This window comes from Arvicola amphibius, chromosome 8, assembly GCF_903992535.2.
Source record: "Arvicola amphibius chromosome 8, mArvAmp1.2, whole genome shotgun sequence".
Lineage (NCBI taxonomy): Eukaryota > Metazoa > Chordata > Mammalia > Rodentia > Cricetidae > Arvicola > Arvicola amphibius.
Window position 1 is genome coordinate 94167591 of NC_052054.1, and position 17611 is coordinate 94185201.

The 17611-nt window shown below is 39.5% G+C and overlaps 2 protein-coding genes across 2 annotated transcripts in view; both read left to right on the forward strand.

Annotated features, from left to right (window-relative positions):
- Positions 1 to 665: 665 nt before the first annotated feature.
- On the forward strand, positions 666 to 14324 carry Nudt12 (nudix hydrolase 12). Its single transcript, XM_038338607.1, has 7 exons — positions 666 to 790; positions 3020 to 3219; positions 3878 to 4467; positions 5370 to 5537; positions 6725 to 6838; positions 10213 to 10412; positions 11404 to 14324. The coding sequence occupies exons 2-7, from the start codon at positions 3026 to 3028 to the stop codon at positions 11512 to 11514; spliced, it is 1377 nt and encodes a 458-aa protein (XP_038194535.1). The 5' UTR covers positions 666 to 790; positions 3020 to 3025; the 3' UTR covers positions 11515 to 14324.
- A 494-nt stretch (positions 14325 to 14818) lies between these two features.
- Positions 14819 to 17611, forward strand: part of LOC119820369 — a 131907-nt gene continuing 129114 nt past the window's right edge. Inside the window, exon 1 of the mRNA XM_038338602.1 lies at positions 14819 to 15612. The gene's annotated coding sequence lies outside the window, so the exon portion shown is untranslated. The remainder of the gene's footprint in view (positions 15613 to 17611) is intronic.

Genomic DNA, 17611 nt, shown 5'->3' on the forward strand with positions numbered 1-17611 from the left:
ATAAAAACAACAACATTGTATTGTGGGTGTCAACTCTGGTCCCAAAAGCTTTTCATGCATCATCTTATGTAAACCTGCACTCCAGGAGGGATGATGGAAGCTCCACACACAACTTTATAAGGATTACTTAATAAGTAGGCATGCAATGGTGGCATTTTCCATATAATGTGAACTGAGACTTTTACAGAGTCCAGTTGGTGGAAAATGGCTTGAGAGAAAGGCAGGTTGGAAGACACTTAACACTGTTTCAGAATAAAGTCCTGAAAGATTACCGTCAAAAACAAAACAAAACAAAACAAAACCACAACTGGGAAATCAAGATAAATCAAGTGAAAATAAATCGGCAGATGTAGAGGTTTCTCCTAATCTAACGTGTGAACAGATTTTAGTATTTTATACAATACTGTAGAAAACTCAGTGGCACGGAAGAAAAGGCATATGAAGAAAAGTTGGGGAGCTGGATGAGAAACACTGGAAAACAAGATAATTTCCACAGACCTAGTCATCACATCGTCAGCACTTTTCTCTGCACACCTCCACCTGGGGGAGGGATTAGCGGCCTTCGGTCAGAAGTCCACATCCCAGCTCCCACCCCACCCCACCCCACCCCACCCCAATCTCCAGCCAGGCACAGCGGACGGTCTTTAAACTACATCTCCCATAAAGCTGTGCGAGAACGGTGGCCCTCCGCCGGAAGTCCCAAAGGTTACCTCCAGCACTGGAAACGTTGAGAGCTGAGTTTGCCTGTGGAGTCTTGTGTCGCCGTAGCGGTTTCTCTGGTCATCCTTGGGTTAGTAGCACCAGTGGCGTCAGCCGACCCCGAGACCTTCCAGGGCGTGCTGCCCCTGGGCGTCCCTCTCTGGCTTGTGGCGCAGCCTGGCGCGGGCTTAGAGGGCGCAGGCGCGGCACGCGGACCTGTCGCTGTCTGCGGGCCATAGCTGCTAAAATTTCCAGCCAAGTTTTCGATGGGGTAAAGCAAACTACTTCGGATGTGTCTCTCCTTGAAAGGAGGAATCGTCCAATGGAAGAAACAATAACTGTTCAAGGCATTTGGCCCGTACGGACTGTGCTTGCGTGGGTTGCTCTTAATGGGTTAAATTGGTCGTGACAGCCCAGCGAGTGGAATTTATTAAGTGATGAGTTTCTGTCTTAACTGACAGATCCACAGTGAGAATTTATTGTAGCCTGCTAGAGCCATGCTGGGAAGTTCTAGGGCCCTAGGTTACTTATTAGTAAAAATGGATGTTGCTTTGGTTAAACTCTAGTTCCTTTCAAACTCGAGGCTCTTCTGACTGCCTTCTCCGAATAGGCTTGAAAAGCAGGGGCAAGGCTTTATCCTGCCCGCCCATCCTCGCCTTCCACAGGACCATCAATAAGAAATGATTTGCAGTAGTGCAGCCGCATTCCCTGGAAGGCGTCTTGGCTAAATTATTAATTTCTAAACGACTAGTGTATGTATCATTTAGAGCTAAAAGAAAGGGGGCTTATTTTTTCACTTCTTAGTCCAGAGAATTTTTTATGCATACGTATTGCATTGTTGGTAGTGTATGACACCACATGTTTGGACGACCAATGTTGCAGTCACCTGGGGTTGTCCATGAGAACAGTGAGGGAGTGACCGTGAACTCTGAAACCCTGACCTCTGAACAGGGAACAGTGAAGCACTGAAAGTCAACGTCCCTGGAGAAGCTGTGTGACAGGTTTGGTAATGTGACTGAAGAGAAGTTTGGGAGTTAGGAAGACACTTAGCCGTGCTTCACAATAAAGTCCTGGACTATTAAAACCGTGACTACAATGTTTTAAAGTATTTTAAAACTTCATTACGAAAAAAGTGGGGGAATAAGTAAAATAAATCAAATGAAAGCAAATTGGTAGATGTAGCGCTTACTCCTGGCTGCATTTGCGAACAGATTTGAAACAAGTGTCCTGGTTGCCTTTGCCAGTTTTAAACTATTTATTGATAATGGAGGACTCAGACAGGAAAGCAGATGCCAAATCAGAAAGCTGATCTTTGACCCATCCTTTTCCTCAACTTTGTGCAGACTGCACTGTGAAGTTAACAAGTCAGATCGCTATTTCCAAATCCAAGAGATAGGGCTCTGGGTCGAACCTGCAGTATTGCTAAGAAGAAGGATCAGATATTTTGTAGGTAGCAGACAGATGAAACATGAACCATTTTTAATCTGTATTTTTTTTAAAACACAACTCATGACTACAAAGCATTCATTGAGAACCATAGCTCTGCTTTGTTCCAACAAAACAGAGTACCAAGGCAGACAAGGTTAATCATTTTAAAAACTGATTCAAGGACTGTAGAGTGGCCAACAAAGCCTGTATCCAGCGATAGATACAAAAATGCATTGTTGACTAATTTGTGACTAGGATAACAGTGCAGTACAATGAGACAACGATAATTTCAGGAATGGCGCTGAGTCATGAATTATCCACGAATGAAAATAAATCCCGACCTAGTCTACCTCACACTGTGGAAGAAACCCAGTACCATTGGAATTGCAAAATTAATTTTGTAAGGTTACCCAGTAAGTTGTTACGTGGCGTTTTAAAAGCTCTTGAATAACTGTAGAGCCGTCATTTCTTTGAGGGATGACACCCATCTATGACACAGTATGGGATACTACTTACCATCGGCTCAGACACCTGCCTCTAATGTCATCTGCTTTCGCCTCTCCTGCCAGTGCCCCTGCCCTGTTCTTCTGTGCCCTCTCCTTTTTGTGTGGTTACTGCTCCTCTACCATCCCAAGCTCTTCGTCTCTAGTACCAGAGCTCTTTTGTTATTCTATGAACCTACTTTTAGTCACATATATTGAATTATAAATCTCAACTGGTAACAATTTCAAAATCTGTATGGCAACAGCAGTTGACTATGAATTATCTCTTGACAGGTGTATTGGTTTGGAAACTTACATCTTTCCCAGAGCAGCACTTAAATAATGTTCATGCATTCATGCAAAAAGCAATGGCAAATAAGGTTTTTTCTTGGATTTTGTTTTATTTTAAGGGAGAAATGTCGTCCATAAAAAAGGAGATAATTTCTGGACTCCACTGTTCTGCTGCAGAAGGAGATATTGCCAAGTTGGCAGGCATACTGAGCCATTCTCCTTCTCTTCTCAACGCAGCCTCTGACAATGGCTGGACTGCCTTAATGTACGCCGCAAGGAACGGGCATGCCGATGTCGTCCAGCTTCTGCTTGAGAAAGGGTAAACATCTCAGGGTGTACAGTACCGCCGAAAAGGGTTTGTGCTTTCATGTCTGCTATTGTGACCCTTCCCATTTTCCTGTAGATGCCTTTATAGTTTATCATATGGAAGGTAGCCGAAATTCTCACTAAAGCAAGTTTTTTTTTTTTCTTTTTTGGTCAGTGTTAGGAATTGAACACAAGTCTTCGTGCTTATCAAGCAAGCTCTCTAGCTCTGAGCTACATTTGAGAAAGAGCTTCCTTAACTGAGAAATTAACCCTTCATGCTTTGTCAAAAAAGAATGTCTATGAAAACATTAATGCCTTTCTTCTAAGTAAAAAGTGGGAGTCTCATTCTGGCTACTGTAGATTATATAGAATGTTTGCATTTCTTTATGGCATGTGTAGACACATTTTCATTTTATTTAAATGTCTACTGTCATTAACCTGTCATTTCTTAAAACTGTTACATGATTCTTTTAACCTTCAGTAGTACACTATGAACCCATTTCTTACAACTGTTACATGATTCTTTTAACCTTCAGTAGTAAATTATGAACCAGATAGTGAAAAAAAAAAACACATTAAATAGTGTTGCAATGTATGCATTTTACTAAAATAAAGGCAAAAAATTTTACTGCTCATTTTATTTTCCTTCCCATTTGTTTTCTTCTGTCTAGATGTGACAGATCACTTGTCAATAAATCAAGACAAACCGCACTAGATATCGCTGTATTCTGGGGCTATAAGCATATAGCTAACATGTTAGCTAATGCAAAAGGTGGGAAGAAGCCATGGTTCCTAACCAATGAAGTGGACGAATGTGAAAATTATTTTAGCAGAACACTACTGGACCGGAAAAGTGAAAAAAGAAATAATTCTGATTGGCTGCAAGCTAAAGAGAGCCACCCAGCCACGGTCTATATCCTCTTCTCAGACTTAAACCCCCTGGTTACTCTGAGTGGCAACAAGGAGAGTTCGCAGCAGCCAGAAGTCAGGCTCTGCCAGCTGAACTATGCAGATGTCAAGGAGTACTTGGCTCACCCTGAGAAGATCACATTGGTGTTCCTTGGAGTTGAACTTGAGATGAGAAAAGGATTGCACAATGATTCTGGAGGAGTTCCCTCCGACGATGAAGATGGTTTGGTTGCTTGGTTTGCCCTCAGCATAGAACCTGTGGCTGCTGAGGAGTTTAAGCAAAGACATGAAAACTGTTATTTTCTTCACCCTCCAATGCCAGCTCTTTTGCAGTTGAAAGAAAAAGAAGCTGGTGAGGAAAGGAAGTGTGCGCCTGTCGGGAGCAGTCTGGTTTTAAAGCAAGTGTGGAGTTGTGTGCTGGTGTGGCATCTGGGTGGTACATGCCAGTGAGCAGTAGGCATGAGAACTCCCTCGAGTTTACATGCTAGGACACTCTTGTAGTGCTGGCAGCAGTTTCAGCCAGCCAAGATCAGTTTCCTTAGAGTGGACCTCCATGTGGGATGGTTTCGTTTAATTCTTCCTGATGTTTGAGTCCCTGTTATATTTTGAACGTGATGCCAAAGACCTCATTCTGTTGTGCTTTTCATTATCATGAAGCAAAGAAAGAAAGAAAAAGAAAAGCAGCTGGAGTGCCCATTTATTGCGCCTGTAGGAAAACAGTGCCTCCCCTGCACACCCACATTGTGTGTGCCTGTGAATTTGTATGTGTGGTTGTTTGTGTGTGTGTGTGTGTGTGTGTGTGTGTTAAGGAACAAGGTTAATGATAGATACGTCATAAAGCATGAGTTGTAGGTATATAGGTAGAGTGGATGTGAGGAGCCTTATTAAGAGTGGATTCGTCACTGCAATGGCCTAGGAGACACAGCGGATTAGAATGGTGACAGGGAAGATAGATTTTCACTTGTCATATTGAAAATTAAATAGAAAAAGGAAAATAGCTTTTTTTGAGTGACTATCATAATCTAGCTGTATAATCATATAGTCACATTTTTATTTGTGAGATTGTTACAATAAAGTGTTTAAAAACAAAATGTAAAAATTAATAATGCTACATCACAAAATAAATTCTAAAGCCATCGGTCAAGCAGCAGCTCAGAAAACAATGTATGTGCTTACTGTAGTTTCAAAGCATTGTGCTCAACATATTACTTAGTTTTGCATGGAAATAAATCTTGTCATACTTCTTTTTAAAAGGTGTTGTAGCTCAAGCAAGATCTGTCCTTGCATGGCACAGTCGATACAAGTTCTGCCCAACCTGTGGCAGCGCAACCAAAATCGAAGAAGGTGGCTATAAAAGGGTGTGTTTGAGAGAAAACTGTCCCAGTCTCCATGGCGTCCACAATACATCTTATCCAAGAGTTGGTAAGTGTATGTGTCCGTGTGCGTGCGTGTGTGTGTGTGTGTGTGTGTGCTTGCATGTAGGTATGAACGTGTGTGCCCTATAGACCAGAAGAGAGAGTCATTCCACTGAGCTGAAGTCACAGTTCATTAAGAGCTACCCAGTGTGGGTCAGGATAAAAATTCTAAGAGCAGCTGTTAACTGTTGAGCTGCTTTTGCAGCCCCAAGGCTTTGTTTTTTTGGTTTTTGTCTTTGGGAGGGGGGCGGTTGTTTCCTCATTTGATAAAGAGATCTCAGCTACCTGGAATCTTGGGGCAGAAGATAGTCTGGAAACAAATTTTTATGAAACTAAAATGTTTACATTTTATTGAACGTCTGTCATGATTACTCAGTAACAGGGTGCGTTGTTCACAACTAGTCATGTCTTACCTTTAGTTTAATCGGTTCATGAATTTGCTGTGTTGGAATACGTCATGTATAGTCAGTGTGACTCCTCTTGAGGCAGAGAAAATGAAGTCTCCAGTGATTCAGTGCCTGTTGGGACATTACCCGTTCTTGTGGTTACACCTCTCCTACTTGCTGCTGTTTCTGCTCTAACTGGAGAAATCTCATAATCTCGCCCTTAAAATTGCTGGGGAAGTAGATTAACTCGGCAAGCCCAGATGAAGTTTCCAGAGAGGAAGTGGGTGGCTTAATGACTGTCTGATTTCCTTCTTAAGAAATGTAGTTCCTGGCTCTCCTCAGGATCTAGTGGGGGGGGGGGGGGGGGGCGGGGTTTAAGCTCATGACTCCTAGAGAGATTGGCTGTTATCTAAGTGTTATTATTTAGGTGATTCAAACCTAACTAAAAAGCCATGCTCACCTTTAAAAGCACTTTACTGAGGACTGGGATAAAAGGGGGAAAGAAATTCACTGTAAAGTTTGCATTTTTCACTGTCCATGATCTACTTGAACTTGTGCCAAGTATGGCCTAAGTACAGAGTGAATGTTGCTAAGATTGGAAGGAAGGATGGCAAAATCACTCACTAAAAGTATTTTTGCAGTTTCTCAGATATTTGTCAAGCACATGAGAGCAGAAAAGAGATGTCATATAAACAGAAATCTTGTTCCTATAAGAAATATACCTGCATATTATTATTGCATAATGTATCTAATTATATTTCCTGTTACTTGTGTGTCTTTTTTTTTTTTTTTTTTGGTTTTTAAACAGATCCAGTAGTAATCATGCAGGTTATCCATCCAGATGGAACCAAATGTCTTTTAGGCAGGCAAAAGCGATTTCCCCCAGGCATGTTTACTTGTCTCGCTGGATTTATTGAACCTGGTAAGCCTTTTATGAATAATTTTTAGAATTCTGAAACAGATCACTCATGAGCTATATTATCTCCATTAAAAACCATGCTATAAAATGAAAACATTTAAATTTAAAAATTTTTACTGCATTTTTTAGTGTATGTACGTGTGTGTGTGTGTGTGTGTGTGTGTGTGTGAGGGTGTGAACTGTTAAGACAGACAGACCATTTTGTCAGTTTTCTCCCTCATCCGTGTGTGTCCCAGACTTAAGTCATCCAGCTTGGCGGCAAGTGCCTTTACCTGCTAAACCATCTGGTTAACCCCGAAATATTTTAAACAGTATTTTAATCACACAATTTAAGCATTGTTTCATTTTGAAATTTTGACAAGATAATCTGTTATATTAAAAATTTAGTATTTGATTTGTCATACATTGCTTTTTGGCTAGAAATCCAGGTGGTTGTACCTCGCTTCAGTGCTACATGTAAATGGCACCCCTTCTAAGGGTTATATGATTTTCCCAAATAGCCATTAGCCTCCATACCTGCCTTCACAATCCTAGGCATCCTACCTTACTATCCCTACGGTGATCAGCTTCACCTTACAATACATATGTATAGATTATCCACTTTAATATCACTTCATTTCTGTAAGATGAAAGTTCTCTTACAACCATTTTTACACATCAGTCAAAGCCAATGCCTCACACGTAATAGGATTTTATTAGCTATCCCAGAGCAAATGAATGGATATCTGGATTAGTAATGTTTAATCTCAACATACACTGTTAGTCTGCACTGTTTGGTAATTATGGAGGTAAATGTATATTACCTGGCACTCAGCCGGAAGCTTGCCTCTGTTAAATCTTGTGATCCTTTTGCAGCCTTATAAAGTGACCCTGCTACAGCACTTTCACAAGGGAGGGAGCATCACACAAGGGCTGCATAACTTGCCCCAAATTAAGGTGATAGAGAAGGGATTCAAACCCAGGGAGTTCCACTTCTGAGTACGAGCTCCTAATCACCACATTGCTCTGGGGAGGGGATGTGGACACAAAGTACCACCTCTCACAAAGAAGCTATTTGCAATCAATACCTTCCGTGAAAGGGAAAATCGGTTTTCGTCACTGGAGCGTCACTGAGTGTGTCAACCACAATCCAGAGCCAGCCCCATCCCCAGGACGTGCTGGCCAACACTACATTGACGCCATGTGTTTTTGTTTTGTTTTGGTAGTTCTTCATCTATTGATCTCCTTTTTCTACACCTTCTTCCTCTCTCTCCTTGTCTGCTTTGATTTTCATTGCTTTGCTCTTTGCTTCTTTGAGCGTGAGAACATGAAGTTGGATGGATGTGGAGATGAGGCTCTGGGGAGAACTAAGGGAAAGGAAAGAATATAATCAAAACATAATATATGAAAAAATGAATACTTTTTTAAAGTGTAAGACATTTTTGAACTACTAAGTAGCATTTCACATTCCTATCTGAATGTCCTCTGGTGTATATTCATTTGTTCTGCTATGGATATTTAATTTATTTAAAGATTTTGACTATTGAAACTAGCACATGTGTGGTATTTTTGTTCCTCTCTTTATGTATTTTTGCAAGAGCTATTCCAAGTGTATACAGAGGAGAGTTGTCACTGCATATATTAGCATATTGCCCCGATAGCTCACACCCCCACCAGTAGTGCATGAATGTTACATTAGTCCATATCCTTACCACCTTGGAATTTTCACACTTTAGTACCTGAAAGAGTGTTTGCTCCATAGCCCAGACGAGCTTCCAGATTATCCTCTTGCCTACCAAGTATTGGAATTATAGGCAAGTGCCACCCAGCCCAGCACGAAGTTTCTAATTTTCAGATTTTATAGTTTGTGCTTCAAAGGGGTAGGAAATAGTGTGTCATTGCTGTGTGTGTTTCTATTGCTCCACTGATGGTGCATCATAGTCAAATGTGTTTCTTACATCCAGGATTCCTGCTCTTTTCATAGTAGAGAATTGTGTCCTTGGTCTATTTTGTTCCAGTCTCTTAGCCTTAGTTAAAATTGATTTTAGGCATTTATTGTTATTATGGCGTGACAGATCTCATCTATTAGTCTATCACTTGTTTTCCTGTGTACTTTGTATAGTAAATACAAGAACTTAGGTCTGGAGAATGCATCAATCTATTTGAAATAAAAGTTGTATTTTAAAATATATCATTAAATATTGTTATAAATTTAAATTTTGTTTGTAAACATTCAAATTAATTTTACTCAAACTATTTTTATTATTTAGAGTTCTAGCAAACCCAGAACATTTATTCACAAAGAAATCAATGCTTAGAAAGACTGAATTGTGATTTGAGTTTCAAAGTTTTAATGAACACTGCATGTCATAGTACATGCTTGTCTGCAGCTCCAACACTTGAAAAGTGGAGGCACTAGAATCAGTGGATGGAGGCTTGCCTCAGCTGCATAGTGAGTTCAAAGCCAACATCAGCTACAGAAGACCCTTTCTTAGAGTAAAACAAAAGATGATTTTATTTTATCAAGACAGTCATTTTTATTTTATATACCAATATCAGTTCCCACTCCCTCCCTTCCTCTTGTTCCTCCCACCTTCCCCCCATCTCACTCCCTATCTATTATACAGAGAAGGTGAGGCCTCACATGGGGAATCAACAAAGTCTGTCATATTACTTAAGGCAGGACCAAGGTTTTTCTCCCTGTACCTAGGCTAAACAGGGTATTCCACCATAGGAAATGGACTCCAGAAGGCCAGTTCATGCACTAGGGATAAATACTGTCTCTTGGTCAGTGGTCCTGCCCAAGCCACACAACTGTCACCCACATTCAAAGGGTCTAGATTTGATCCTATGCAGGTTCCCCAAGTGTCAGTCCAGAATCAATGAGCTCCCACTAGCTCAGGTCAGCTGTTTCTGTGGGTTTCCCTATCGTGGTCTTGACCCCTTTGCTCATATTATCGCTCCTTCCTCTCTATGCCTGGACTCCAGGAGCTCAGCCCAGTAATTGCTTAGTTGGCAGTACTTATACAAAAGATGATTTTTTAAAGGGAAAACTAACCATTTATAAAACTTGGGAAATAATGGCCTATAAATAGTGGTGCATGAAATAATAAAATTTTTAATTATGTTTAGTCAACAGTATGTGATAGATAGTTGTAGATTTTGTAATTATTTTTTAACAGAACTTTTAGGAAATGTAAGTTGATTGTTGGCATTTTGATATTCTATTTGTGGCTACAGAATTCCACGTGTAACGCTTTCTTCACTTCCAGTCGAGAGGTAGCATTCATTGAGTGGGGGCTCTTTCCAGAGTGATTTCAAAATGTTTGAAGTGTCTGGCACTCACGGTGTCCAAGCCGTGTTGACCAGCCACTTGTTCCTCTGCCTCATCTGATTAGGGGAGACAATAGAAGATGCCGTGCGGAGAGAAGTAGAGGAGGAAAGCGGAGTCAAAGTTGGCCATGTTCAGTATGTCTCTTGTCAGCCATGGCCGATGCCCTCCTCTTTAATGATTGGTTGTTTAGCTGCGGCAGTGTCTACAGAAATTAAAGTTGACAAGAATGAAATAGAGGATGCCCGTTGGTTCACTAGAGAACAGGTAAAGTTCAATTTAATTTCCTTATTCTATTGATTGTTCCCTGATAGTATTGGTATGGGCGTGCAGCAAGGAAGCAAATTCCAGCAAGTCAAATGAATGGCTGCAGCCCTCTCATTATGAATAGATAGATGATAATGTAATTGATAATTCCATATAGAAAAATGTGTGTTGCTGATGTGTCCTGTTTGACTTATTCTGTGAGATTCTCCTAGAACGATGATTCTGTACCATTTCAAATTGCACACGTTCATACTGGCTGATGAATGAATGATGATCCCTTTTACTCAATTTAAGTACTTATATTATTAGGTCAGACATATCAAATATTAATATTAGATGTTTAGACTAAAGCTATTTTATCAGATATTTGCAAAACATATAGTAAACGAGCTTGAAGTTTTTGAAGTTCTTTTGTATTCTGAAAGATAATGCTGAAGCATATGGATTGCCAAGAGTTTGAGTATAATATATAGTGATCCCCAGGCCATCCTGCACTACATAGTGAGACTCCAACTTTAAAGTGTGTGTGTGTGTGTGTGTGTGTGTGTGTGTGTGTGAAGAAGTAGCAAGAAATGGGGAAAAAAGAAACCTAAGGGCAAGAAAGACAAAGATGTCATTAAGTATATAAATCTGTTATAATATGTATTCTTATGAACTTTTTATAATTATATCTCTAAGTAAAAGAGATAAAATAATTGGCTAGTTTGGGTATTTTTGTTTTTGTTTTGTTATGTTTGGTTTTTTTACAATGCCCAAAATTTGTATAGAAAAAGGATACAATGTAGTATTAAAGATGTAGAATCATTTATGCCTTTGCCTGTATAAAATTGATTTTTATTTTGTATTCACACAAAAAAAAATTAGATTGTTGTTTCAGAATTACTGAAAAAGGAACCTATATCAAAAAGTTCACCTTGCTTTGAAGTTAAATGCAGAACTGCAGCAACTGAAACTGCTGTATTACCTGTGTTGTCTCCTGGTTGTGTTGTAGGTTATGGATGTTATTACCAAAGGGAAGCAGCAAGCCTTCTTTGTACCACCAAGCCGGGCTATTGCTCACCAGTTAATCAAGCACTGGGTTGGAATGAACCCCAGTCTCTGAATGAAAAATAATAGCATCTGTTGGAGTATTATTTCATTTCTAATACGATCTACTTTCAAATAAGCTTAGATGTATTTATTAATCATGAAATCTTGTAAAATTCGGGGGCCTCAAAAATATTTTAAGTATTCTTTTCATTATTAATTATGAAATCCATAGTTTTGTAAATTAGAATGATGCCTCAGAGTTTCTTAAATTTAGAGCAAGCCTGTGAACAATTTTGTTGTGGGTCACAATTTTATCTCATCAAACTGCATTCCTACAAAGAAAGGTCATGTTGGGATGAAGTGTGCTCTAGAAACAGGAGGAACATGAAGCTACCACTTGCAAAGATGAGATTCCGTGTTGGAGAAATGCGTCAACATAGCTTTAATGTCATCTCATTCCTGTTTCCCTGGCCCCGTGGACTAGTGGTAGGACTGTTAGCGTTACTTCTAGTTTAATCTGACTAGCGTTCAGAATGGTTTATTCTAACAATTTCCCCTTACTGACCTCAGAATACAATAGTCATGTGTGGGGAACTAAGGACTCCATGCACACCACTGTTTCTAGGGCCTCACTGTTAAATCAAAAGCTAACTACTACATCTGTCTGGTTTAATTCAAGTTAAAATTGTGACTAAGTTAAGTGAAGAGTCTATAATTTTCCACTGGACTTTAACATTTTAGAAAAGAAATCCTGAAGGTCAGGAACTACATTTCAAGTATATTTACATACTAAATAAATCACTGGTTGTATTTAATTTTGTGAAGAGGGATGTATTATATATTTCTTTTGGCAAAATTATATAAAAATTCCCATCAGTATTCATTACACTGAAATATGAAATCTTAGTTTTGACCTTATTTCATCACATTCTAAGCACCCTTAATTAGTATATTTTAGAATCAAATTGCTAAAATCTTTGGGAAAGTAATTGGAGTATGTCACCGTTTTAGAATATAGACACATATATTTTACTTGGTTGTTCTGCAGTTGTTTATATAAATGTACAAATTTTCCATCTTCGCCCTTCTGTTTGAACTTGAAGAGACCTTAGGCACAATAAATGTTGAACATAATGAATGTAACAGTTTGTAGTCTGCATGTAAGAACTAGATTTTTTTTCTGTAATGGGAAATAGAAGTTATTACCAAAAACATCTATAGAATAGGGGCTAGAAAATGGCTCCATCATTAAGGCGCTTGCTATACAAGCATGAGGACTTCAGTTCAGATCCTCTGCACCCTTTAAGGATTGGATTTACAGACATGAATATCTAATCCCAGATTTAAAGAGGCAGAAATGTGTATCCTGGGGGCTTGTCCAGTCAGTCTAATGAATCAGTAAACTCAGTGAGAGTCCTTGTCTCAAAACACAAGGTGGAAGACTGGAGACGGCTCAGTGATGAAGAGCACTTTCCATTCTTAGGGAGGACCAGAGTTTGGTTCTCAAGATCTTCCCTTAGGCAACTCACAACAACCTGCAACTACAGCCCCCATGGCATCCAGCACCATCTCCTGATCTCCTCAGGTACCTGCATGCATGTTTACATGAGACACAGACACATGCATAGGATGACTGAAGAAGATCCTGACTTCCACCTCTGCCCTACACACATATACATACACACACACACACACACACACACACACACACACACGGTGAATAGGTTAAAAGGAGTGCTGATAGGAAGAATTTGTTTATCAAATAATCATTCAGATTTTTTTAACTGAAATATAACTTTCTCAGAGAATTTATTTCACTAATGAATACTCTTGTCTAGTTAATGAAATCTTATTAGAATCAGAACCTTAGATCAAACCAAAACCTATACAGGACATTTATATACATGGTAAGTTGGAGCTATATAACTATATTGAACTAATATACTTTGATTATTATGAAATATGATCTATTGAAGTTCATTTTTGTTCCAAATGTGCTTTTAAGTACTTGTAGAATCTAATGTCCTTAATGTTAAAAAGCAGAGTAAAATACAGATGTCAACCTGTATAGATTTAGTTTTAGGTTCCTTCTGTACTTGAAGAAAATCAATGAGTATATTATTGTGTTTGGTTTGGTTTTGGTTTTGGTTCTGATTTTTTTTTTTTTTTTGACACAGGGTTTCACTGTAACAGCCCTGGCTATCCTGGAACTAGCTCTTGTAGGCTGTCCTTGAACTCACAGAGATCTGCCTGCCTCGGCCTCCCAAGTGCTGGGATTAAGGGTGTGCACCACCACCACCCAGTTTGAGTAAATTATTGTTTTTTTAATAATCATTCCTAAACTGTGACCTTTGAGAGGTAAGGTTAGATGTTCATAGTAATGATTGCTATTTTAACCAGTTCTAGAGGGACAAATATCACACAGGTATTCAAGAAATCATTGTAACAATGCAATAAAATATATTCTGTTTGTGGATTGTGTGTGTTTTTAATGTCCTGATGAGTTTCTTTGACAGTAATTTTACCATTTTCATGTGCATGGAAGATTGTTTTTTCCTCTTTTTTTTTGTTGAGCTGTAGTTTCATTGTATCCCAAGAAATATCCAAAATTGCAATTTTCATGCCATAGCCTGTAGAATTCTTGAATTATAGGTGTGTCCAACCTTACCTGATGAGAAAATTAAAATTTTGATTTGGTGCTGGGGTGTTTCCCAGTGCTAATATACGTATGTAATGTCTCCAAGGCTCTGGGTTTGAACTTAAGCATTTTAAAAAAGAAATCAATTTGGATCTTAAGTTTTGTAGTTTGTGGTAAAATATACCAACACGTGGGACTGTGTGGACTTATGTCATCAATAATTAAAGTCTTCAGATTTGAAGCTATTTGTGTAGCACAGTCTACTTTAATTACTTGTCTACTGTGGTCAGTATTTGCATTTTTACGTTTTCACTTCTTCATAGTTTGTGATGCATAGAAAGCCCATGGCCTGACCTGGCAAAGCAAGCCTATAATTTCTGAAAATCAGGCCTGAGGCTGGAGGATTCACATTCAAGAGCTATCTGAACTACAGAGTGACTTTGAAACCACGCTGGGACACTTAGTGAAACCCTGTCTCCAAATAAGAAATAAAAGTGGCGACACAAGCACTCAGCAGTCGAAGCCTCACGGGGCATGTGCTTCAACCCACAGCTACATCAACACAGAGAGAGTAGCAACTCGCACTGCTGTGAAAACCAGTCAGCCTGTTAAAGATAGAGCTGAGATTAAAGGCGTGCGCCACCACCGCCCGGATCTCTGAGTTCGAGGCCAGCCTGGTCTACAAGAGCTAGCTCCAGGACAGGCTCTAGAAACTACAGGGAAACCCTGTCTCGAAAAACCAAAAAAAAAAAAAAAAAAAAAAAAAAAAAAAAAAAAAAAAGAGCTGTGAGCAGAGAGAAAAGAGAATGGAACAGATGAGACCATGAGAGAGAAGGAAGACATAAGCTTGATGCCAAAGGGGCAAATGAGAGCTGGGCTGTTTATAGGAGGCAGAGCTTCTATGTAATGGTAGCAAATGCCCGTATTTTCCAAAAGTTGTTAAATGCCGGGCGGTGGTAGCGCATGCCTTTAATCCCAGCACTCGGTAGGCAGAGGCAGGCGGATCTACAAGAGCTAGTTCCAAGACAGGTCCCAAAGCTACAAAGAAAACCTGTCTCAAAAAAAAATAATAATAATAATAAAGTTGTTGGACAGGCAAGAACTGCAGAAAGCAGTTGTGACGACAAATACCAAAAGCAATCTTCCCTCTTCTGTACTGCTCTTTGTATTCTTCCTTCTTCGAATATTAAGGTAGAAATAAAATGGTTTCCAAAATATAAACATTGATTTGTTGATTTTTAATTTTAAAGTCTTTTAATGGTTTCATATGTGTGTGTTTATCTAATGAATTTTAACCATCTTGTATCCCCATTCCTCTCTTTTACCACCTCCATCTTGCAACAAATCCTCCTCTATTCGTGTTCTATTTTGTGTATGACCCGTGAGTTTGGAGTTACTCTTATGATCTTGAGGAGGAAGTTATTTACTGAAGCATGGGTACCGTTTCAGCGACTGGACCACTGAAGAAAATGCCCCCACCCACCAACCGCCACCCCCAGCTAACATTAACTGCCAGTAATTCCCCCAGGAGAGGTAAGGCCTCCTGGCCCACTCCCATCTAAGCTGAAATGATGGCTAAATTTTGTACAGACTTTTATCAGATATAACAGGTTTTCAAGTGATTCTTTGTTGTTATTTAAATACAAATAATCAAAGACAAAGACATGGGAAAATATATAATCAACACCATGAATTCTTGTTTGGAAAGCATTTTATTTTCAGCTGTAGAATATGCATCTGGACATGTTAACTGGACCAGCATGTACTTTGCTCATTCTATGCATGCATACAACTGAAGGAACTTACTATTCATGGGTAGAACTAGCATTGTGAACTTTTTTTTGTTCCTTCACACTATATTTTATGTTTCATTGCTCAGTGAATCCAAGGCAAAATCAATACGCATTTTTCCTTTTCACAAGTCCCATGATAGTAATGTGCTACAGAATATTATGGTGTGGCTGTTAGGAATTTTCCTAACGCAAGCTTTCTGCTGATGCAAAAATCCCAATCAAGCCAAATCACAACAAGCCAAATGAAAAAGACCTGGGGAAGCAGTTTAAGTAGACTGGGGGAGTAGGAGTGGTCAAGATTTTGGCAGGCTGTCTTGACCCTTCTCCTGAGAGGGATCAAGGCTTGGCAGGCATAGGGACGGGGCCTCCAAAGATGGAGGCCAGAGACCAGGACTTGGGACTTATGGTGGCTATGAAATTTTATCATAACATTTAAGTTAAAAAAATAAATCTATTTGCTAATGAATTTTTTTCTTTTAACTAGAAGTCTGATAGAAAAACTGCAGCTGAAGGAATGGAAAAATGTCCTGACTTTTCTTGGTAGCTCAAGGGAACTTTACTTGTCCAACTTGCTGTCTCAGTCCTGATGGATTAACTTTCTTCTAACCACTTAGCCCGTGAAGTGGCTTCAATTTCAGGACGACTTCCCACCCAGGACTAGAAATTGAAAATAGTGCTCTTACCTGTACTAGAGGAGAAAATGGGCCGCTGATGGAATGCGGTTTTTGTTGTTGTTTTTAACCTGCCTATTCCACTCTATCCTGAGATTGTTGTCTATTGGAGCAATGTGGTGTCCTGCAGACTCAGTAGAGAGCCTTATAAATATTTATTCACTCGGGTGGTAGATGTCCTCTCTGTCAATGGAGACAGTGGTGAATTAAATGCAATTGACCCAGCAGCTTTACTGCAGTTTTTAGTTACACTTCCATTGTTGTAGAACAGGTTTGAAGATTCTAGTTGGCGCCAGTTCTTTTGTTTGTTTGGCTTTTGGTTTTGGTGGTTTTGTTTTGAAAAATTGTGAACAGCATTTTAAAAAGATGCCCCCAAAGACATGAGTAAATTGAAACCCCAGGGGCTTGGTTGGTCCTGACCACTGCCATCTCCTCTACATCATGGATATGGATGCCACTGAAAGTGTCACCGTCCTTGTGAAGCCAGAAAGAAATCCTGTGGGCTGTGCAGTGTTGAGAAAATACATGTCTGGAAACCTCAAAGTTGCCTTTGCTGTAGGATAAGGTCACTTCCAAAGAGACCTTTCATTTGTTTTGTACATATTTCTATCTTTGTCATGTTATTCTCTCAAGTTCCTAGCCACTTCATCTATCATTAACATATTGATATTGATAAACTGTACATTTTATTCACATTCTTCAGGGCTTTATAGGTTATTTTACCTTTCTTTCCATGTTGCTTCTAAGTGTTAAAGTAAGGGTTTTACACCACTTACTTTCCTCATTGCTATGACCAAAATACCCGGTTAGAAACAAAGGAGGAATGGTTTATTTTGTATTATAACTCAAGACATGGCAGGTAGACATGAAGGTAGAAATGGGAGGCCAGTAGTCGTATTTGATCCATATTCAGGAAACAAGAAGAGAGGCACAGCCAGAAAACTTCATGTCCTTTCCCTAGTGACACACTTCCCCTAGCAAGGCTCTCCCTCCAATTGGTCCCTGTACTTTCCAAATAATACTGACATCTGGGGACCAAGTGTTCGCACATATAAGCCTATAGGTAGC

Excerpts from the sequence above, each read along its gene's own strand:
- Nudt12 (XM_038338607.1), top strand. The coding sequence starts at position 3,026 with ATGTCGTCCATAAAAAAGGAGATAATTTCTGGACTCCACTGTTCTGCT. Across the intron at positions 4,468-5,369 it reads GTTGAAAGAAAAAGAAGCTG|GTGTTGTAGCTCAAGCAAGA; the intron begins GTGAGGAAAGGA and ends TCTTTTTAAAAG. Across the intron at positions 10,413-11,403 it reads GTTGGTTCACTAGAGAACAG|GTTATGGATGTTATTACCAA; the intron begins GTAAAGTTCAAT and ends GTTGTGTTGTAG.